This window comes from Orcinus orca, chromosome 1 (genome assembly GCF_937001465.1).
Source record: "Orcinus orca chromosome 1, mOrcOrc1.1, whole genome shotgun sequence".
Taxonomy (NCBI): Eukaryota; Metazoa; Chordata; class Mammalia; order Artiodactyla; family Delphinidae; genus Orcinus; species Orcinus orca.
The window spans coordinates 124,231,212-124,255,612 of NC_064559.1; the positions used below are offsets into that span (position 1 = coordinate 124,231,212).

The following is a 24,401-nucleotide window of genomic DNA, read 5'->3' on the forward strand; positions in this document are numbered from 1 at the left end:
ACACCACCTTATCACTTGACAATTTACTTATTAACTGCAATGAAGGATGACATAGTCAACCTGGAGACAGTCTCTCCAGGTTTAGTAATATTAAACTAAACTGGCCTTACACGCAAGCCCTGGTTGAAGATTACAATATCTAGCGATCTGTGCTGCAAATAACTGGTTGGAAAAAAAACAACAACAACTCACTCTTGCTGCATAGATTGGCTGGTAATGAAAAAACAGAAACAGCATTTCAGGAAGTTGTCTACCATAGTCAATACATTTTCCCCCTGGAGTGTTACTACAAAATCAGAATGGATTCTTAATTAATATGTCTTGGTCATTTTCCATTGAAAAGTAGTTACTTTTAACAGATTATATAAAATATCTTGAAATGTGCTATACTCCTTTTTTTTTAGAACTTATTGACTCATTTATTCATTAGTTCTTTCATTCTACAAACATTTAATGACTGCCCACTACAAGTATACTGTGCCAGTGGGTTACTTATTGACACAAAGATGAGACAGACACATTCTTTTTTTTTTTATGTTTTCCCCAGGGGCTGTACCAATTTACATTCACACCAACAGTGCACTAAGGTTCCCTTTTCTCTGCATCCTTTCCAACATTTGTTATTTGTGTTTTTTTTTTTACATCTTTATTAGAGTATAATTGCTTCACAATGGTGTGTTAGTTTCTGCTTTGTAACAAAGTGAATCAGTTATACATGTACATATATCCCCATATCTCTTCCCTCTTGCGTCTCCCTCCCTCCCACCCTCCCTATCCCACCCCTCCAGGCGGTCACAAAGCACCAAGCTGATCTCCCTGTGCTATGCGGCTGCTTCCCACTAGCTATCTACCTTACATTTGGTAGTGTATATATGTCCAGAGAGACATATTCTTGACTTCAAGTACCCAGAGTGCAGGGAAGACACAGGTGTGTAAACAGAGCATCACACACGCTGTGTGAGAAGAGCTCCCATCGAGCTAAAAATGCCTTAGACATGTAAATACATGAATTCGGTGGGCAGAGGAGGAAGGACCACAGGGAAGAGGACGAGGGAACGAGCATGTCTGAAGGCACAACAGCATGAAGATGCACTGCTGCATGGACTTGGGTATGAGGAGGGAAGGGAAAAGGACGAAAATGGGGAAGATGGCAAAGCCCATGTCCAGAAGGGCTTTTTGCGCTGCATTCAGGAGTTGGCATTTCCTCCACACTTTCAGTCAGGATGGAGCCCATGAAAGACTTAAAGTAGGGGAGTGATGTAATCAGACTTACTTAATTTCTAAAACATAGACTCTGAGAGTTATGTGGAGACTTGATGGAAGCGGCCCAAGGGCCAAGAAAGACCCAGTCCCAAGCACCCAGAATTGACCAACACTTTCTCACAAACAGTTCCCAGACGGGCTACATTGCAATGTGGCCAAGATAATGTGAAATCACCTTCTAGAACAGCAATGCTCTTTTCCCAAAAGAGCATCCCTTAGTGATAATAGGAATAATGATGGATTATGAATTGCTGAATTTCTCACTGATTCTCACTATGACATTCAGCCTGTCATAGATCAGTGAGAAATTCTGTGTAGACAATTAATCTGATAAACATGAAGATGGAAGTATAACATATGAGAAGGGTCAAACATGATAACATCTGCAGACTGAGGCACAAGGATATATGGAATCTACGACAGCAGGTGATAAGAAGAAAGGCTCTAACCCCACCCATGAAGAGACAAAATTACAGGAGGCCTTCCAAAAAAAAAAATATTAGCCTAGTAAATATACTGAGCAAACAGGAAGTACTTAATAAACATCTGTTCAATAAATTAACTGAAAAGTTACCAAATTGAGGCCGTAAAGAGTGTGATACATCTTCTTGGCTCACAACAGATAGAATGGGCATCATCAGAAAATCTACAAACAACAAATGCTGGAGAGAGTGTGGAGAAAAGGGAACCCTCTTGCACTGTTGGTGGGAATGTAAATTGTTACAGCCACTATGGAGAACAGTATGGAGGTTCCTTAAAAAACTAAAAATAGAATAACCATATGACCCAGCAATCCCACTACTGGGCATATACCCAGAGAAAACCATAACGCAAAAAGACACATGCACCCCAATGTTCATTGCAGCACTGTTTGCAATAGCCAGGTCATGGAAGCAACCTCAATGCCCATCGACAGAAGAATGGATAAAGATGTGGTATATATATACAATGGAATATTACTCAGCCATAAAAAGGAACGAAACTAGGCCATTTGTAGAGATGTGGATGAATCTAGAGACTGTCATACAGAGTGAAGTAAGTCAGAAAGAGAAAAAAAAATACCATGTATTAACACATATATGTGGAACCTAGAAAAATGGTACAGATGAACCAGTTTGCAGGGCAGAAATTGAGACACAGATGTAGAGAACAAACGTATGGACACCAAGGTGGGGAAGCGGCAGGGGGTTGGGGGTGGTGGTGGGATGAACCAGGCGATTGGGATTGACATGTATACACTGATGTGTATAAAATGGATGACTAATAAGAACCTGCTGTATAAAAAAATAAATAAAATAAAATAGAAAAAATATATATTTTAAAGGGTAGAAATACAACATTCACTTGAAATATTTTTTCTACTTAAGTGACAGATAATAAACCTTTTAAAAATGAAAAAAAAAGGGCTTCCCTGGTGGCACAGTGGTTAAGAATCCGCCTGCCAGTGCAGGGGACACAGGTTCAAGCCCTGGTCCGGGAAGGTCCCACATGCCACGGAGCAACTAAGCCCGTGTGCCACAACTACTGAGCCTGCGCTCTGGAGCCCGTGCTCCGCACCAAGAGAAGCCACTGCAATGAAGAGTAGCCCCTGCTCGCCGCAACTAGAGAAAGCCCGCCTGCAGCAACAAAGACCCAACGCAGTCAAAAATAAATTTAAAAATTTAAAAAGAAAAAAAAAAAAGAAAAACAAACGTTGACCTGTACACCGTTATTTCTGTAGAACAGAGCTTCCCAACTGGTGTAACAGAATGGAGTTTCCTGGGCAGGTGCTGGGGCAGCTAGAGTTCCCCAGCCAGCTGCCGTAAGCTGTGAGCTATGATCACACAGTGCTGATCAAATACTGTCACATTTTCCACGTGTGCCGTGACGGGAGAAACAAGAGGAAGCCTTGTGCTGTGACTCCACTCTCAAATAGGCAGGAACCAATTTGTCTGTCACCAGGCCTACAGAAGCCAAGCCCAGCTCTAAGCACTTCCATCAAGTAACCCATGGTGAAGAAGTGTCCCAGGTTTGCCAGCATGTAAAAGCACAGGGGCAAGTCAATAATAACTTGATATTCTGGGAAAATATCCTCATATTGACAAAATTATTTCATAGAAAGCATTTTTTTCTCAAAATAAAGGAATGATTTATGGAGAAAAAAAATAATGGCGGATATGAAATAGCTCAAAGAAAGAAGTCAAAGTAATTTCTTAGCGTTGGAAGTAGGTTTTACGTGAACTTTAAGCTCCAGATGATTCCCAAAAGGGTATTTAAGGCAGCTCCTCAAAGTTGCATGGACCAAATTCTGGATGCGGTAATTAATGTAAGCCACACTGATAAGGCATCTCCAAATGCTGCCACTGAAGCTGCATTTCTTTGCATTTCTCTCCCTCTCCCCTCCCCTCAACTAGGCACATGGTACTGCTCTGTGAGCTCATCTCTGCATGGCCAACACAGGGACGTCATCAAATATGGCAAGCCTTCTGGTAAACAGTGGAAAGTCCCATTTTGCTTTGCTTAGGGGACACCCAATATAAGGAACTGAAGACACAACTTCAAATTCTCTTTGATGAATAATGACTGCTTAAGAGTAGCATCATTAGTGATCGGTGGTGTTTAGACAAGGTCTTACTTGGTAAGGATAGTTTCCCAAAAGAACAGGAGTTGACTGAAGGCAGCCTCTATATGGGTGCCACTTCAGGGTCTTACAAGCAGAATATTGTCCTATATTAGCAATAAACCACTAAGCTTTACTACTAGAGAGGATACAGTTCCTCACATACCTACAGGTACATAACTCGATTGAATACTCAAACTCTTTCATCTTCATTGTTTTTCCTGAGGGCAAAAGGTCTATTTCTATTTTTCAAATGTACTGATCAATGGTTAGATTTCTCAAGTTCTTGGAAAATACCTTAAGAAGCCTGTTGGAAAAGGTGACACTGATTCCTAGCAGAAGCTTCTGGGCCACCATCTTGCAGTTACTTTACTGGACCTTCCCAGCATAGCTCCCAGGCTTATATCTATTTGATCAGTGCAAATATGAAGAATGTACAGTTCCACATCGGCTTGGCAAAGAACCTGAGAGACCATATTTTAGAAGATACATTTGTTTATCAATAATTAATACAGTGGACTATTTGGAAGCCACAAGAAAATTAAGCAAGCTATCTGAGATATCTTACCCCAAGCCTCCTAAATAGAACAGAGCCTTGAAATTAATTCTTATGTGAACAATTCGATCACCTGAAGCTAGAAGGTGCAACCTGTACTGCTCATCCTAGGCTTCATGTCATTCTGAGGGGCTATGATAGTTCATTGGCAAGCCTGTCCTTGCAGAATCTGCACTTTAGCTACGTGTGGCTACCAAGCACTTGAAATGTGGCTGGTCCAAACTGAGATGTGCCGTAGTATAAACTACACACTGGGTTTCAAAGGCTCAGTTCAAAGTTAGAAACATAAAATACCTCATTAATAATTTTTATATTGATTACATGTTGAAATAATACTGCTGGTATATTGCATTAAATATATATCATTAAAATTAATTTCATCATTTCTCTTTACTTTTTCTAAATATGGCTGCTAGAATTTTAAAATATATATATAGATATACTCTCATATATTTCTATTGGACAGCACTGCTCTAGACCCTTTTGCAGAATGAGCAGAGTGGTTCTTGTGCGGACCTTGTCATTAACAGCATTTATAAGCAGCACTGTTAACATAAAGACTCTCTTTGTTTTTCTTCCATAAGACTCCCTTTTAATCTCACATAGAACTGCCACATCATTACTTTAGGTTTTTTCTTGAGTCATATTATATATTAAATGTGGTTTAGTCCAGAAGTGCCTTTTTAAAAAGCTTTAATTTGAGCATTGCCATATTATCTAAGACTTACATTCTCATAATTTGCTATCAGTGATAAAATTTTACTTTGAAAACTACAAACAACATTGGAATACTGACACTGTTGGAGCTAATGAAGCCTATGAACTTAGCTATTCCACAAGTTTACCAAATGTCCAGACTCACCGAAGCAGAGCAAACAGTGGGAGAAGTTATGACAAGGAATGAATGGTCCACAGTTTGTCGGGAAGAGAGTTCCTTTACTTATATCCATTTATTCCTTAAGCAGCGTTTATGAAATGCCCACCACCTGCTGATCACGCTTCGACTTGTGCTTTTCTATTTTTTGGCTTTATGACAGAATGGATATATCGTTCTCAAAGAGGAAGTTATCTGACGGAAAACTTTTCAAATGCTCACCAACTGCCTCCTCTCCCTCCTGCCATTACCTGAGCGGTGGTGCTGGTGGTGGTGGTGCTGGTGGTGCTGGTGCTGGTGGTGGTGGTGGTGGTGGTGGTGCTGGTGGTGGTGGTACTGGTGATGGTGGTGGGCGTGGTGGTGCTCATGGTGGTGGTGGTGGTGATGGTAGTGGTTATTTATTCAGGTTACAGTGTGACCACATTCTTACCAGATGTTTGGTTTGTTGGTTGGTTCTCAAGAATGAAATTGTACTATGTTTCAGGTTTTTCAATCGCTTTTTCAACTAACTCTCAACATCACCATTAAAGTTTTTAAAAAGATAAAGGAATAAGTAAGACATTGACAAGTTTTCTTTCTTTACTGTGGCATGTCCTCCCCCTCCTCCCTCTCTAGCCTCCACTGTAATCTCTCCTTTCACTGAAATGGCTTTAGAGTTTCACCATATATTTTTCTCCAGGTTCATATACGTGGGACAGAGATTCAGGTTTGGGCGGCAACTGAAACTTATCTAAGGTGGAGGCCCATTCTAAGAAAAGAATACAATGTTAAGAAAACAAAAAAGGCGCCCATGCAAGTGGGACCCTCTAAAATTTAAGCTTTGTTCACTTCACAGGAAATTAGCTTTGCTCATGTAACACAGATACACATATACATGTACAGGGTGGAGGGGGTCTTGTCATTGTTTGTTAAAAAGGGGGGATTATACTATAAGCACTCTTCTGTATCAACTTTTTCCCGTCAATATATAATAGAAATCATTCCAAGACAAGTGGTATAGCTCACATCAATTTTTTCAAATGACTGTGTAACATTCCATGGTGTATCTGTACTACAGGTTATTTATTCAAACTTTCCCCTTATAAGGACATAGTCTTTTTGTTTCTAGTTCTTTTTTTCTGGGGGGGGAGGATTTTTTTTCTTTTGACACTACTAGAAATGCCACAATAAAGATGCTTTTGGAGTTTAAAAAGAAGAAGAAATTCTTTGGAGATTTTTAATAAATTGTACTACATGTATTAATTTGGGGAGAAGTGGCAGTTTTATGATGTTAAATCTTTCTACCCAAGAACGCAATACATATTTTCCATTTAGTCATGTCCCACCCACAAGGAATTTACAATCTAATAAGGAAAATAAGGCTTGTGTGCAAATAGCCAGGATGTAAGAAAAATGGAAAGCACAAATTGTGACACATGAAATTGAGGGGGAGAGAATTCTGTAGAGAGTGAGAGCTGACCTGTGGAGGACTTTACACACACAAGTGGAGGAGGGAAATGTTAAAGGAGACAGGTATCTGGAGAAAGAAAGCTCAGCCAGCGTGCAGAGACATTCAAGAAACAGTAAATAAGCAGCTCAGTGCGGCTGGAACAGAGTGCATACAGGGGAGAAACAGGAGACAGGCTAGCAAGGTGGGCTGGACCTCATCCAAAGCTAACAATACGAGGACAGGGGAGTTTATCCTCATTTGAGCCGAGTAATGAGAGCAGCAGCCAGTTTGGGGCCAAGACAAGACGAGAGCTCTGTTTTAAGACCACTCAGTCAAGTGTGTGCAAGACCAAGAGGAGAAGGGCCTGGGCTGCTTGAAGAGCAGTTGTAATAGTCTACCGGATGGGACACAAGACCTGAGCCAGGGGAAGGAAGTGAGAACAGAAAGGAAGAAAGAGATGAAATACATCCTGGGTCCCTAGCAACGGGAACTCAAATACTCATTAGACTGGGGGGGCGAGAAAAAAGAAATGTTTCTAGTCTTGAGCCTGGGTGAACAGTAGAATGGTGATGCCATTAATACAGAGGAACAAAGCAGAAGCCCATGTTTGGGTGAAAGATGATTAATTTCTTCTCAGATGTGTTAAGTTTAACATGTAAGCAGGATATCCAAATAGACACATCCTGAAGTAGAGCCCAGAATGGGAGGGCTACCCTTGTCTTGCTAAGGAGAGTGATAAATGTTATAACTCCTCAGGAGAGCCACGACAGACGAGCTCAGTTTCATGCAGTGGTCAGACTACTCAGAGTCTACAGATGTCTCATCTTTAGGAAAAGTTAACTACTTCTAGACTCCTCTACTACCCCGGAAGTGCTCTTCCTCAACATCTCCTTATAGCACAATGTAACTTGGACAGCCTTTGCCTAAATTGCTTCACTGAACAGGCAAGATACTATTCGAAAGCTTTGTAATGGCACCATGGGGAAAAAATGCAGCCAACTCTTAGAACTGAGTACATTCAGATGTATTTCAAAATAAAATATATGCAGTCAAAAATATTACACGGCATAAATCCGGTTTTGTTTTAACCAAAACATAAATTAAAAAAAATAAAAGTAACAAAATTTTACTACCAAAATGTAGTTTTAAATTATTTTTTCTTACAAACTGAAGGTTCAAAGTAATTGTCAATAAAGGTTTGATGAAAGAATATAGAGAGGTATGGCATTTTCCCAATGAAAATTTTGATAAGTCCTGGTTCAAAGGCAATAACCAAAGCTGAAAGGATTAAACCGACAACTATAGAAAACTGCAGAATGCTTTTATTTAGCAGCCAATCAATTTGCAATACCTGAGTGCTAGGAAAAAAAGAACAATTTAATCAATGTGAAATTATATCTTGCAAAAAGATAAAGTGTACAAACCTCATAATGTTCATATTCATCCACATCAAAGGTCTCAAAGTCAAAAAATCCATGTTGTAATCCCTAAAATAAGAATTTGAATTAGTCTTTGCATGTGAAATTGGTAACGACTTCTAGCCGTTTCTGGAATTCCTGCTCACAAATGATCCTGCCTGATCTGAAGGAGAAAGCTTGAAACCTTTATTTGTAATGCATACCAAGCAATCATCTAACATCTAATTTTGCTTTGAGATTTTCTTGCCAGTGGGACTAAACACTTAGAAAAACATGAAAATATGTCCCACAAAATATGTCTCTTAAGGTCTAATATACATTAGTTTTGTATGTAAAATTACTTATGTATATCAAATGGAACATACTAGCAAATGTATAGTTAAAACCTATTGGGAACTATGCAATTAATTTATACCTAACTATGACAGAGTATATAATAGTGATTAAATTTTCAGTTAGAAGAAAAAACAATTATTCTTAGGTTTTATTTTCCTTTTATCATTAGTGAAATACTTAGTAAAAAGAGCATTTTAGGCCCTTATTTGTTCCTAAAACTCTACATTAAGAGAATTTGTTTTATGGTGATTGTTTCTGACAGAGTAAAAATGTACTTGACTACTCTTACAATTTAGAAGGAAGAACTGATCTGTTTAACAACATGAAGAAAAATTTCATACTCCTTTTTGTAACCAAGTGACTTAGAACTAAAAACTATCTGGCTTACTCAGATAAAATATTTTGAAGAAGACAGTCTTTTTTTTTGTATGTCATGAAGCTATACAGATTACCATAGAATACCAAACCACAGTTACTTTTGAAAGTTACATGATCAAGTCATTAAAAATAGAAGAAACTGTTAAGCCAAGTTTAGTACATCTATCTTTGAAAATACCTTAGAGACCAGTGTTTTCCAAAATGTAGAACATGGACCACCTGCACTTAAGGTTATTTATATTTAAAATCCAGACCGTTAGGCCCCATCCCAGAACTATGAAATCAGGTTCTTTGGGGGTGGGATCATCATTTTTAAAATGCCTTGCTAGGTGATTCTTATAAATTCTGACAACACTGATTTAGACAACCTCTACAGGATAAGCAGAACAAGCTATTTAAATTATTCCACATTGAAACAAAGACGCTTACTTCAGCCATATGTACCATTTCAGAGAAAATGGTGAGAATATAATGCCCTGAAGTATCACTTTCCTTCCTCTTCTTTTAAATGTGTTTGTGTTTGTGTATGCCTCTGTGTGTGGTTCACACATATATAACTGATGCTTATAATGACGCTGATACATCAAAATCAGAAAGATATGCTTCTTACAAAGGGAAAAATGTGGCCATAGTCTGTCTACCTTCTTAGGAGGTATGGTGCTCATTGCCACAAAAATAGCCCAGCACACGATGCTTTATAGAAGAATGTACAGAGGGAAAGTGTGTCCCAGTCGCTTAAAGACATGTTGAACAATCTATCAGATCCTCTAAAATCTCATCTTCATTTGGGTAAAATAAACCCAGCATTTGATGAAACAAGAAATTTACAGAAGACCTTAATGAACAAAGTCGTGCCTTTCCTTTGTAACAGGAAGGATGTCATAAATGTCTATATCAAGTTACCAGTTACCATAATAACAGGCAAGGATATTCCAGTGTGAACTCTTTTTCAATTTCATAAGTTTTATAAAAGAAACAGCCTGTACCAGATGGCAGGATAGGCAAAATAATAATAATGTAACAATAAGTAAATTACATTTTTAAATGCTACAATTTTAGGTTGTATACTGGGTGATATATCCAGTATACATAAGGGTATACTGGATGTAGAAGGGTTCTTAACTGGTGTTACTGGAAGTGTGTGTTGGTGATATTATTTGCAGGGGATAGGCTAGATTATCTTGATAGTTTTTAAGTGAAAAGAGAACTAAAGTTTTACAGAGTCTACATTCATTTCTAGATGAAATATCAAAGTCAAAAATATACATACAGAAAACAAGTACCATATTTTACCATAGCAATTTTCTCAAATTAAAACAGGGCCAAAGCAATGTTATATTACATCAGAGAAAAGAAACTAGAACAAGACTCACTACTGATACTATATGTACAGTCCACGATGACCCTTGCCAATGGGTTCTGAAACACGTACATTCCTGACTCATAAGTCATGACTGTATGTTCTAGATGGAATGATGTACCTTGAACCTTCATTAGAATTCACAGTATAGCATGCATGACTTCTCAGCTTGTAAATCAATGTTTCTAAAACATGTTCCGAAGTTCTCAAAGATCTTTTAGATTAACTTCTCCATAATATATATACATAACTAAATAATTATGACTCTAAACTTCAGAGTGCATCAAATCACATGGAGGGATTATAGAAACACAGACAGCAGGGCACCACTCCCAGAATTTATGGTTCAATCAGTCTCGGATGAGGTCTGAGAATTTGCATCTCTCCACAAGTCCCCACCATTTGACGACCATTGATTTATGACATACCTGGATAGGATATGAGAAAGAACTCCATATTGATGTGGAAATCTGAGTTAGAACAAGCCCTCCTAATAACTCCCTGTGGCCCTGAGAGTGACTTAACCTCGCTGGGGTTGTTTCCTCAACTGTAAAAATGAGATAATAATATCTGACCTGCTTACTACTTCATGTTCATGGGCATGTAATACTATCCACTTAGAAAAACAATGTGGAAATGTTCTCCACATTAACAGAGGAGACTTAGATAACTTCCTGTCCCTCCCACACCAAGATCTAGTTTGATAATGAAACTGAGCAGGTGACAAAGCAACATCACAGGCACAGCAGCAGACAGAAGTGATAACACAAATAGTTTAAGTGAGAAAGGGGGACCCCTTCCACTTCTATAAGAAGAGCTATCCCTTGAAACACCGCCCCTATTTGCCCTGTGGTCTGTGTATTACAGATCCATCATTGTTTAAGAAGTGGAAAGCTGCCTTCTTATTCCCTCCCCTCTCTTCTCTCCAACAACAAACAAGGATATAGACATAATTCTTTTTTCATATTGTTAAACTACAATGTTGACCACAGCAAGGAGATTGTTATTACCTTTCTGATTCCGTGCAAACAGTCAAGGATGGTGAGATTGTAAGTGCAATTTCCAAAGGAAGCATCCCTGTGAACACAAAAAAACTTAACATTAAAAACATGCATTTAGAACACTCAAATAATAAAATACCAAAGTCAGTTGGAGACATGCTTATTTGGATTCACAGCTGTCAACACGGTAAACTTATGTAACACATCAGATCCTACTAGCTTAACTCCAGAACTTCTGAAATTGCTTTAATCCAACTAGCTGAATTAATAAGAAAGCAGATTTAGGAACCTGAGCTCTGGAATCAGGCTGCCTTCAAATTCCAACACTGCCACGAATTGGCTGGGACCTCAAGCAAGTTATTTTACCTCTATGAGTCTTGGTTTCCTCATCTGTGAAATGAAGGTACTGATAGCAGCTACTGTTCACAGGATTGTTGTCAGATTACATTTAAAAAATATAAAGTCCTTCCTATAGTGCCTAGCACAAAGGAAACAATAAATATTATGACTATTCTTATTATTATTAACAGTGAGTATTTCATTAACGAAAACATGCATCATCATGAGACGTATTCAGACAGAGAAACAACCATCTGTCAGGAATATGGCAAATACTAGCGTAAAAATTTAAATGGGACAATGCATGCAGGTCAACAGAACCTGGCAGTTGTTTTCATGGATTATATGCCACTACCTCCATTTTGCCCCCCGCCCCACCCTCATTCCCCCACCCCCCCACAAAAAAAAATGCCAAGGAAAATGCTTCCAAACAATCTCCTCTCAGGATTCAGGAGAGCTTCTAATGCACCATGAAGTGTTCTATCAAAAGGAGTGGAGACCTACTGCACCGAAAACTGAGTGCTTCATCCTTTATTTAAATTTTTAGAGCAACTTAGCAGGCCTGCTTTAGGCAACATAAAACTGAAGTATCAAGTTCAGGTCAGTTAGCAAGAACTGGCACTGGAGCTTTAACACTAACAATGTTCCAAGGTGTCCAAGGCAAGAAACTTGACCTCAAGGCTCTCAGTCGCTCTTCCCAGCCCCCACTGCTGACCTGAAGGAACAGAGCTGTCAGGCACCTGCCAATCACAAAGCCAAATGTACCACACAGAGTTGGTCCAAGGTGGGGAGGAAGGGGGCAGCCACAGAAGATGATCCATGAGGAGAAAATGACCCTTAAAGGCTCTAACACATAATTAACATAAAACTGAATCTTGTATCACAACCATCTAAGGTAACTTGAAACTATGGCTGCTAAGCCATGAATTTAAATGCAATGTCAACATCACTGAGTTTCAGCATCCTGATAACCTAATTTAAAAACAGTAGGTTAGCAAAGCAGCCTAACAGAAATGTTTAAGTCCTGAAACATCAAAGTTAACCTATGTTAAGGAAGGGTTATTCTAGATATTTAATCGTGATTTCAAGAGTTCTTTTTTTAATGCCATCTGAACTCATGGGTCAGTGAAAAACAAATAACCCCATTTCAAATATCTTGTAAAGATATAAGCCATATATTAAGAAGCAAATTTTAAGGGATTAAACCAGAGAAAGGAGTAGCTGGGGATCTAAGACAAAATACTAGTTTATATAAATAACCACACATTCCTTTGTAGGAACTTGTCTTTTTAGGACAAGAGTTCAGAATCTTTTGTGTGTCATGGACCCCCCTTCAGCAGGACCCCCCTTCATCATTCTGATGAAGCCTGTGAATGTCTATTCTCAGAATGTTTTTAAATGCATAAAATAAAATACATAGAAATAACAGAACATTAATGCAACTAAATGTAAAGTCATCAAAATGTAACAAAACAAATTTATAATACCATACTTTATTGTTAATATTGATATATAACAAGATCTAGTAGCAGGTCTGATAACAACTATAATTTTAAAGAAGAAATGAACATAAATATCTTAAGATATATGCAACAACTGCAATGGGATACAAAAATGTAGTTTCTATTGTGAAAAAGTCACTTATATTGCTAACACTACTATAGTTTATTTCCAACATTTATAATTGGATGCAATCTTATAACTTACATGGCTAGTGAAAACAAAGATATTTTTGTGGGCTTCCCTGGTGGCGCAGTGGTTGGGAGTCCGCCTGCCGATGCAGGGGACACAGGTTCGTGGGAAGATCCCACGTGCCGCGGAGCAGCTGGGCCCGTGAGCCACGGCCGCTGAGCCTGCGCGTCCGGAGCCTGTGCTCCGCAGTGGGAGGGGCCGCGGTGGTGAGAGGCCCGCGTACCGCAAAAAAATAAAAATAAAAAGAATCTGCCTGCCAATGCAGAGGACACGGCTTCAGGCCCTGGTATGGGAAGATCCCACATGCCGCGGAGCAACTAGGCCCGTGAGCAACTAGGCCCGGGAGCAACTAAGCCCGTGAGCCACAGCCACTGAGCCTACGCACCTAGAGCCTGTGCTCTGCAACAAGAGAGGCCGCGATACTGAGAGGCCCGCGCACCACGATGAAGGGTGGCCCCCGCTCGCCGCAACTAGAGAAAGCCCTCGCACAGAAACGAAGACCCAACACAGCCAAGAATAAATAAATAATTAATTAATTTTTAAAAAAAGATATTTTTGTCATCTGAATTCTCTCTATAGACCCTAGTTTAAAAACTACTGCTTTGCAGAAACTAACACACCATTGTAAAGCAATTATACCCCAATAAAGATGTTAAAAAAAAACCAAAAACTACTGCTTTGGTAGAGAAAAGAAAAACTTAGGAAAAAAACTTATCTGTATTTAAAAAGAGTAAAAGAAATGATAAGAATTGAAGGTGCTCCTTACTTCCCTCAAGTGTATCTTCCCACCTAGACGCAGCTAAACCGATCCACAAATGTAAGTTATCAGAAAAGCTCCAGATCCAGTCTCTTGTACTGTCTGCAAAGCATGGTGAGATTATCATGATATCTCTCGTCTTAGCATAGCCACAGTTTTTACCAACAACTGAAAAGAGAGCTCTGGTGACTTGGTGATCAAATGTGCAGACCTGAGAGCGAGGGTGCGTTAACAGGCCATCTGACAAAATTAGGATACAAAGCAGTTACAGCAGGCTAGAAAGACAGGCTGACATTCACAAATTGAAATATAATAAGGGATGCAATAAAATTAAGTCACATCCTCAGGACTGGGGAAAGTTGATGACATACCTTTTTCCAACACTTACTATGCTGGGTAATTTAGATGCATTAACACATTTAATCCTCATGAAGGCAACAGGTTCCCAAAACCTGCCCTCATAACTACGCAAGAGAGAAATGGCTTATTAGTGGCACCTGGCTCACACATAGTCAAAGGAAAGTAACCATAAAAGTGAAGGGACACAAAAGCATGTTACATATTCTCTGGGGGAAAAAAGGGGAGAAAGATAAAGGTGGCAGAGTAAATCCATGTTATCTACAAAAACCCCACTAAAAAGAGAATTTTAAAAGGCTTTTTTAAATGGAATCCAACAAGGTCAGGGAGAATGAGAACAGACAACAGCAATAAAATTCTGAAAGCTGGAAGTCAGATACATGAGTGATAATAAATTAGAAGACCAAGAAAACTGAATACTAAGGTGACAGGGGAAAAATCAGAGCATCAACCCAATTAATACCAGATAATTCGCAAAAGGCTCAGGAAGTGGCAGCACTGGGTTCTTCTGGAAATAAGAATGAAGGAAATGACTATAATAAGTTTGAAAGTACTTTAAGAAGCTGAAAAATTTTACTCTATAAAAGCAATATTATCTCCTACTTTATAAATAAATCTTACCTGTTGAGTCTCCTCAACCACCCAATGTAGTTAGAACCATCTAAAAATAAAATGGTTGGTCCTGGAAGGCAGCAAGCTAACCTGCCCCACACGACGTTCAAGTTTGAATTGGCAGATGGCTTGCAAGAAATATTTTTCACCTACATTGTTATAGGAAATGGAGGTGAAGATTAGGAAAACGCCAGGCTCTATTAAACTCAAAAGTCCTTTCCTACCCTGAAACTGCATCATTATTCAACACAGTGGATGATTTCTTTCCTCTCCGTATCTCTCTCTTGGATCCTTCCCAATAGCAGTCAAACATTTTCAAGTCCCTACCATCTTTAAAAGAAAAAAAATATCTGAAATTTTCTTAACTTCAGCCACCACCCTCTCTTTGGCCTCCTCTTTAAAACAGGGCTTCTCTGAAAAACTATTCATCTTCCTGCCCCCACTTTCTCTTCTCTCACATCTTAACCTCCTCTGTTCTGCTTCCACCCTCATCCATGCCATGAACATTTCTCACTAAGGTCACCAATGACCTCCATATGGCTAAGCCCAGGGGACTTTTTTTTTAATTGAGATAAAATTCACCATTTTAGCCTTTCTAAAATGTACAATTCAGTGATTTTTAATGTATTCATAATGCTGTGATTTTTAGTATAGTCACAATGCACACCACTAATTCGAAACCATTTTACCACCAGAAAGAAACTCTATACCCATTTGCAGTAACTCCTCATTCATTCCCCGTCCCCACTCCAACCCTGGCGATCACTAATCTACTTTCTGTCTCTAAATTTGCTTATTCTAAGTTCAGGGAACATTCTGCAAGCATCATTTTATTTACTCGGTCAAGAACAAGTAATTCCCTCTGAATATTCTCTTCACTGTTCCTGGATTTTGCTTTGACCTCTCTAAACACTACTCCTTCCCAATCTCCTCTGCAAAGTCATCCTTCACCTCCCAGTCTCTTCAAGATTCAATTCCAGACTCAAATGCTCCACACTCCATGCTCTCTTCCGAGACCAGGTGCTCTCAAACTTTAGCATTCATCAGCATCAGCATCACCGAGATGGCTTCTTAAAACACAGAATGCTGGGCTCCACCCGAGTTTCTGATTCAGTAGGTATGGAACGGGGTCTGAGAATCTGCATTTCTAACAAGTTTCCAGGTGGTATCAGTGCTGCTGGTAGGAGGGACCACATTTTGAAAATCCCTGCCCTACACAATCTCATCTATGTAAGGTACCATCTATCTGCCAATAACCCTCAAATTTATCTCCCTAGCACAAAGTCCTTAAAACTCCAAGGCAGGACAGCCAACCACATACATGACATTTCCATTTGGGTGTCTTAAGGCATCTCAAACTCATTGTGGAAGAAGAATCTCTTGAATCTGCCCCTACCTCAAAACAACAACAATAATCGGATCCTCCAACCCTCTGTAACTTGGTAAAAGACACAGCTTCCACAATCACTCAAGCTACAGCCCAGAAGTCCTTCTGTCTCTCTCATTTCCCGTACCCTACTGCACCGTGCCCCACTGTGTTTCCCTCCTAAACATCTCGTGAACGCATTTACTTCTCCTCGGTTCTGCTGCCTCTCACGTAGCACCTCTCCACACACTACAAGAGCCTCCCCACATCCACCCCTCGCCTTTCTAATCAGTTCTCTTCACTGCAGCCAGAGTGATTTCTTTAAAAGGCAAGTCTGATCCAGCCACTCTTCTGCTGTAGCCCTTCTCTGATTCCCACTGCTCTCTCGAGGAAAGGTTCAAATCCTAAAATGGATGCAAGGCCTGTGGTATCTGGCCCTGCCCACCTCTCCAGTCTCCTCCTCACATCATGCTCCCTCACTCTCTGTGCCCATCACAACCCCCTTTCCCTGAGCTCCTCAGAGGGGCACTCTGAACCTTTGCTCCCCTGGTCACATGTTCTCCAATCGCCTTGCCTAGGTCACCCTACTCACCCTTCAGATCCCAGCTCAAAGGTGACTTGTCTCAGGGAAAATCCTCCAACCCCACTCCGGCTAGATCAGGTCCCCATTGTTTTCCACTGGACTTAACTACAGTTTGACATTATATCATGATGTGCTTATCTGATTCCCTGACTCTCTCTCTACAATAGTCCCTAAGAAGACGGGATCTATATGTTTTTTTACTCACCATTGTCTCTTTAGTACCTAATACAGTGCCTGGCATGAAATAGATAGTCAATAAATGTTTGTCAATAAATGTTTAAATTAAGTAAAGGAACTTGGGAGATCATCCCAAGAAAATGTTCGATGATCTCCTATGGCCACTTTTGTTAACTCGAGAGCCTGACACCTCCATCCTCACTAGCAAGAAGAGCTTTCTTTGCATTAACCCCAAATCCCTTCTGTCCATTTAAGATCATTTCTTTCTGTTCTCTTTGCCAAAGAGTATTAACTGAATAAAGCTAAAAAGCAGTGACACTCAAAGTAGTTTTCTCTTTCTTTGTCAAGTGGTATTAAACACACTTTTATTTTAACCCAGACACTTTAGAGAGGCTACACAGAGCTTTCAGGATTTAAATCACTATACCAATGTGCTACAAAGTTTTATACTCCCACAGTTTTTATTGCAGTTTTGGTTCCCAATTGTTTATTTAACTCCTGGTTTGCTTTTTTACTCATTCATCCATGCATTCATTTATATTTATTGAGCCAAACAGTTACTGAGTTGAATAAGAGGACATGTATTTTTCCACCTCCCTCATAAAGGACCACTGAAATCCCATAGACCTCAATTGAGGGAAAACGCTTGCACATCCTGTGCTGCCTGAGAAAACTACAGCTCTAACACTTATATACCATGACAGTTTTACCATATATTGCATTACTCTCTTAAACAGGTAAACACAAGGCTGCTCTTCATTCAGGACATAAGGTAATAATACCCCAAACACCCAGGATTTCTAATCATTCATCCCTGCTGAAGAATACATCATGTGTCTCTAGCCCCCAATACAGAAGACTAATGTTACAACCAACAGCTATCTAGAGACATCCAAGTACAAATTTAGCTCAACCTCATGCTTGACCATCCAAATTCTATCCATCCCGGCAATTCTATCTTTCTAAATGTGATTTCTGGCATAACAGTCAACTGAACCATAAAACTATTATGAAGTGGTTATAAAAATCACTGGCAGTCAATAAATATTTGTTGAATGAAATACTGAATTATGAATATTTTATAGGTGAAGCAATTGGGATTTTTGTTTATTTTTACATTTATTTTGCAGAGAAGCAGTAGAAGAAAAATTAAATTTAAGAAAACTAGAATCACCATCCATAAAGAGATACAAAGAGAAAGGGCTTGATTCCCTATTGTACTAAAGCTGTCTTTCTACAGGCTCTCAAGAGTCAACTGTTAGATATTCAAAAATTTTGAGAGCCCAAATCAGCATTGGAGGGAGAATTTACACCACACAAATCAGCAAATGCTCTTTAATTACAGAGCTGGTTTACCAACACACCACTGTTTGCAACCTACGAATCTAAGAAACCACTCAGAATGAAGCAACCCTGTAAATGTTAATAATGAGCAGATGAAACCAGAGATGAAAGAACATATTTACACAAAACAATAAGAAAGCATTTCTGTTAATAAAGATGTTTGAAATGAAGAATAAATGAAAAACAGTGTGGAGACTACAATGTGGAGACTACATTAAAGAATAAAACAGAGCTATAGTAAATGGACTAAGAAATAACAGAAATGACTATGATTTACACATCTTGATTCTGATTCTCTGTAAATTCTCCAGATAGCAAGTAGTTATGAGGCAGGCAAATATCTGCAGAGCAATGGGTTAGAAAGGATCTCAAAGGTCATCTGAGCACCCTTCCAATCACTGAACTGAATCCCATCTACACAACCAGCACAAGATCAAGAGTTTCCTAAGGACAGGGAATGTGTCCTTTACGTTGTATGCCCAGAATCTAGTACAGTGTTGGGCACATTACTCTCTTGTAGCTGTTGAATGAATGAATGAATGAATGAATAACCATTACAAGGAGACCATTCAACATATGCCTGAACAACTCTAAGTGGCTGGGAACTATGGACATTTCAAAGCAAAAATTATATAAAAAATCTGTAATCGTAAACTGTGTACAATCACAAAAATGTAATCTAGATCACTGCTTTCCAATGGAAATATAATGAAAGCCACAAAAGAGAGCCACATGTGTAATTTTAATTTTTTTCATAACCATATTAAAATAAAAAGAAATAAATAATATTAATTTTAATAATATATTTTGTTTAATCCAATATATCTGAAATATTTCAGCATGTAATCAACACAATTATAAATAAGATAGTTTACTTTTCTTATACTAAACCTTTGAAATCTAATGTGTATTTTATAGGCTTGTAGTCTATTTCAGTTTGGACTAAACAAATTGCAAGTGCTGAATAGCACATGTAGGTAATAGCTACTGTACTAGACAATTCAGCCCTAATTTGTATGGATACTTGGGAATTAGACAATGTCCAAAAATACTTTACACAATTGTCCAAATTACACCTGGTTTCCAGTCTCTGAACACATCCACGATATATATGCACCAGCTCCAGGGAAAAGAGCAAGCCAATGGTTTATATTATCTAGACCTACAAGATAAAAAGGTATTTGCTAAGAATTAGTGGGGAGAACGAAGCTATTTCCCACTTACAAAAGAACAAAAATCAAATGGCTTCACGGGGCAGAGCCAAAAATTGAACATGACCAGTACCTAACAAAAACACAGGACACAGAATCTCCTGCTTTTCAGATTTAACATAAAGCTATACACTAATCATTTTGCTCATCTAAAGAAACAGAGATTTGTGAAAATTCATTTCTAAGTCATGGCTTAAAAGGTCATAAGTCAGCAGAATAGAATCCCTAGCAATAACAGATACCAGAAAAACAGGCCAAGGGCTGTGCTCTGGGCCTTTTATCAACACCTGACTATCCCCTATTTAACCACAGTAATTTTGTTTTAAAGATAAAAATAATAGTAAATTATCTTTGACTCCAATATTGAAAATAAGAGCTTCATATACGAGGCATTCAACAAAATAACTATGTTCATCAACATAAATGATTGCAAACTTATTCCAAACCACCTTTATCAACTAAGGTTGGCTATCGGAAAAGTACTGTAAAGAGTACAAAAATTTGGCACTTACCCTTCTACAGAAAGTTTGGTACACTGGTCTGAAACCATAAAAACAGGAAAAACAAAAAAAGTAATCTGAGCCAATTTTCACAACTCAAACCACTGAAGCACTGCCATGTCCCCCCCAAAAAAAAAGAATAGATATTACTCACTTCCTTCTGCGTATTATTGGGTCCTAGAAACCTTGACAGTTGTTTCTGTCCTCAGATCCTGAATAGTGGTGCTTATTTAACACTTTAACAAGAAAACCGGATAAAGAGTCTGCTTTTCATAGTGGTCTCAGTTATTCAATATGCCCCAGCTGTTGAAAATAGATTCCACAGTTCGGACTGGATAATTTATTTTGTTCTATTTGCAAGACTCAGGAAACTGGCCCATCCTCACTAATCAAAACTAATGCAGATTCTTTCCCATCACATCAAGCATCAAAAGTAAAGGTTTATTAAAGATCCATGGAGGTAGAAATGACCCCAAAGATCAACACTGAGAAGCAGAGAGTTAGCCATCATAAAGAAAAGTTGAGAATGAGTCTTAAGAGAGCATAAAATAAATTTTGTTTCTACATTTTTGATACTCAGGGAAAAAACATGGTAAAGAGAACTTCCCTTTGAAGTACAAAGTTAATGCTAAATAAACTTTAACAAAAATCACAGTATCATATTTAAACTACCAAATATCTGGTTCAACATTTTATGTAAAGAGATACATTTTATAATTGCATCTAACATCTACCCGCACATGTTTACTTTGCTTTAGAAGAAAGAAGGCAGCCTAATGCCAAGTTCTAAGTAGTTGACCCCTCTGGGCCTTTGTTAAGAGACCTGCAGGTTCTGGCATGCCCAGGTGAGATTTCCCATTAAGGCTCAGCCGCATTAACGCTAGCTCAGCAACCGGGATATCACTAGGGGTCATCCCCAAAACACAACAAACCCATCCCTGAACACAAAGAGTATGGGTTCATTTTAATGACAAACGTCATTGAAGGATTGATAGAGGGAGGTTTGTGGGTTCTCTGTTAAGGAAGGTTTTCTGGCGTCAAGTCTGCTTTAAGAGAAAATTCGTTATTCCTGTTCATATTAGATAAAATATCATTATTTGATAAGCCATCTATTTCTAAAACTCAGGAAACCACGCAAAAACATTTCCCCAAATGGAAGCTTCTTATTCTAATCCCAAGAGATCTATTCTGTTCCACACAGGTGTGGATCAGGAAATGTATCCTAGAGTTTCAGAAAGCTAGTTTCTGCTGGATGTTAATAGAAGTGGGAGGGGGATGGGGACCGATTTCAGGCTGAAGTACTTGGGAAAATTCTGAGTTAAACAGGTTACTTTATTACTCAGAACCATGCAGAATCTTTAAAATGGGAATGTGCTCTGTAAAATCTCCAAGATGGAGAGTTCTAAACTTATTTGACTGTTGATTTTTTTTTTTTTTTTTTTCCCCACGGTAAAGCTTATAGAGCAGTAGTGCACAACCTTGGCAGCATATTGGAATCATGTAGGTAGTTTTTAAAAATCCCAACACCCAGACTTCACCCCAAGCCAATTATATCAGAATTTTTGGGAGTAGAACCTGGCATCAATATTTTTTAAAGCTTCCCAGACTTTTTTTGGCTGTGTAGGGTCTTCGTTGCTGTGCGCAGGCTTTCTCTAGTTGCAGAGAGCGGGGGCTACTCTTTGTTGCGGTGCACGGGCTTCTCATTGCGGTGTCTTCTCTTGTTGCAAAGCACGGGCTCTAGGTGCGCAGGTTTCAGTAGCTGTGGCTCGTGGGCTCTAGAGCACTGGCTCAGTAGTTGTGGCGCAGGGGCCACAACTGTGTGCTCCACGGCATGCCGGATCTTCCCAGACCAGGGATTGAACCTGTGTCCCCTGCATTGGCAGGCGGATTCTTAACCACTGCGCCACCAGGCAAATCCCCTTCCCAGGCTTTTTAAAACCAAGTATGAGAACCAATGTAACTTTGGGAAACACTGACCTATAAGCCTCTTCTCCAAACTAAAATAAAATAGCCACACAAAAATATGTTCCTGGACCTAAACAGGAAGAGACCCACCAAAAAAATAAAACACACTAAACTAAAAACTGGTTATGATAGGACATCCAACATTCAACCAGCTTTATTCCACTGGATATCAGCACAGCACCCTACCTCAACCTCACCTCTGCACCTAGTCATTATTTTTTAAGTCATGCTTTCTATATTTGTCTTCGAAACTGGGCCCCTAGATGTTATTTATTGTCTGTATATTTGTATTCCCCATTTAATTTTATATGTCCTAGAAAAATTGGGTTTTAGCAGATTTATGAATCATTAATACCAAAAAAGTTACCAAGCTAATACATATGGACCAATAAAAAAAGAAGTAAGCACAAAGTGAATTTGAAAGCACAAAAAAAGATCTAAAAGCAGAGTTGTGCAATTTAGATGGGTTACCTTTTCAGTGTTCTGTGAGATTTAGAAAGTTTTCACAAACACCTGTTTTATGAACACCCAAAAATGCAGATTTAAAAACCACTGCCATTGACTGCCAAGAAAATAATCTAAAAATTCCAATAAGGGTTGGTGGTCTCGTGGGACTGTAGAGAGGCTGCAATTAATATGACCTTGTAGAATGACTGGTCAACAGTATGGACTATCAATTTGGTAGTACACTGACTGACAGGAAGAGAACCTAAAAAGATTCATACTGGGCTTGCCAATTCAAACTCCGACTCTGGCCCCAGAACTGAAAAGCCCCTTGTTCCCTTGAAGGCCAACTGCCAAGCAAGCCTACAGTAAAGATGGATGGACTTAAAGAATTAAAATAGGTGAAAAATACCCTCTTTCCCTAGTTTTGAGATAAAGTCACTGTTGATAAAACACATTGGCTATCCTTAGTACAAGTGAAAAGTACAGTTTTCGACAGACCTACTTTACCATTAAATGGAACACCCTAAAACTGACTTGCAGACAGTAACATCACAACAAATACTCCTTGAGTGTCACACCAAGCCAGAAATTCAAATGCCTCCAAAGTCTACTATACTTCATGTAATCAAGAATAGACAGTAGGGACTTCCCTGGTGGCACAATGGTTAAGAATCCACCTGCCAATGCACGGGACATGAGTTCGATCCCTGGTCCAGGAAGATCCCACATGCCACGGAGCAAATAAGCCTGTGCACCACAACTACTGAGCCTGCGCTCTAGAGCCATAACTACTGAGCCTGCATGCCACAACTACTGAAGCCCATGCACCTAGAGTCCGTGCTCCGCCACAAGAGAAGCCACCGCAATGAGAAGCCAGCTCACTGCAATGAAGACTAGCCCCCGCTCGCCGCAACTAGAGAAAGCCCGCACCCAGCAATGAAGACCCAATGCAGCCAAAAATAAAATGAATTAATTAAAAACAAAAGAAAAAAAAAAAGAAAATGGAATAAAATGGGGAAAAATCTTTAAAAAAATAGGCAGTAAATGGGGGTGGGGGGGAGGAATTGAGTGAAAGTGGTCAAAAGGTACAAACCTCCAGTTATAAGGTAAATAAGTACTGGGGATGTAATATGCAACATGATGACTATAGTTAACACTGCTCTATGGGGTATTTGAATGTTGCTAAGGGAGTAGATCCTAAAGGTTCTCATCGTAAGAAAAAAAATTGTAACTATATGAGGTGATAAGTGTTAACTAAACTTATTGTGGTAATCATTTCACAATACATGAAAGTCAAGTCATTGAGCAGTACACCTTAAATTTATACAGTGTTGTATATCAACTATATCTCAATAAAACTGACAGAAAAAAAAGAATAAGCAGTAAATCTACCCAAATCTTTTTTTTTAATTTGCTTCATCTTTAGTGAATTTTTAACTAGGTTAATAGAAAACTATTAATTTAAAATTCTTAAGATAAATCCAAATAGAAAAACTCAATTAGACGGTACTTGTGGTTATAGTAATACACTGCAAGCATCATATTATATAGTATCCTACCTAACCTACCATTATAAAAAACAACCTATGCCATACAAATGAAAACTTACAGCACCTAAAGCCAGTACCTGGATTGTTATTCTCCATTTTCATCGTAATGTGAAAGGCATTCATGATGCCTACCCCTAACAGCTCCTCCAATCTCCAGTTCCAGTGTTAAATCTCCTTCCTCCTGGAGCAGGTACCTAGTTGTCCTATTAATCTTTAGATCCATAAGTCTAACATAGTGACTGGCACAGAAAAAGCAATAAACTAATTATGTATTCCCTGGCACACAA

General features: G+C 38.9%; 1 protein-coding gene across 5 annotated transcripts in view; it reads right to left on the bottom strand.

Annotated features, from left to right (window-relative positions):
• The window catches only part of CDC14A (cell division cycle 14A), a 180,824-nt gene that overhangs the window by 84,118 nt on the left and 72,305 nt on the right, over positions 1–24,401 (bottom strand). For all 5 annotated transcript variants that reach the window (XM_004263082.3, XM_049708398.1, XM_004263081.2 and 2 more), the window contains 2 exons: positions 11,224–11,290; positions 8,146–8,208 (listed from right to left, as the gene is read on the bottom strand). In XM_004263082.3, the coding sequence (XP_004263130.1) occupies positions 8,146–8,208; positions 11,224–11,290 (130 nt within the window). The remainder of the gene's footprint in view (positions 1–8,145; positions 8,209–11,223; positions 11,291–24,401) is intronic.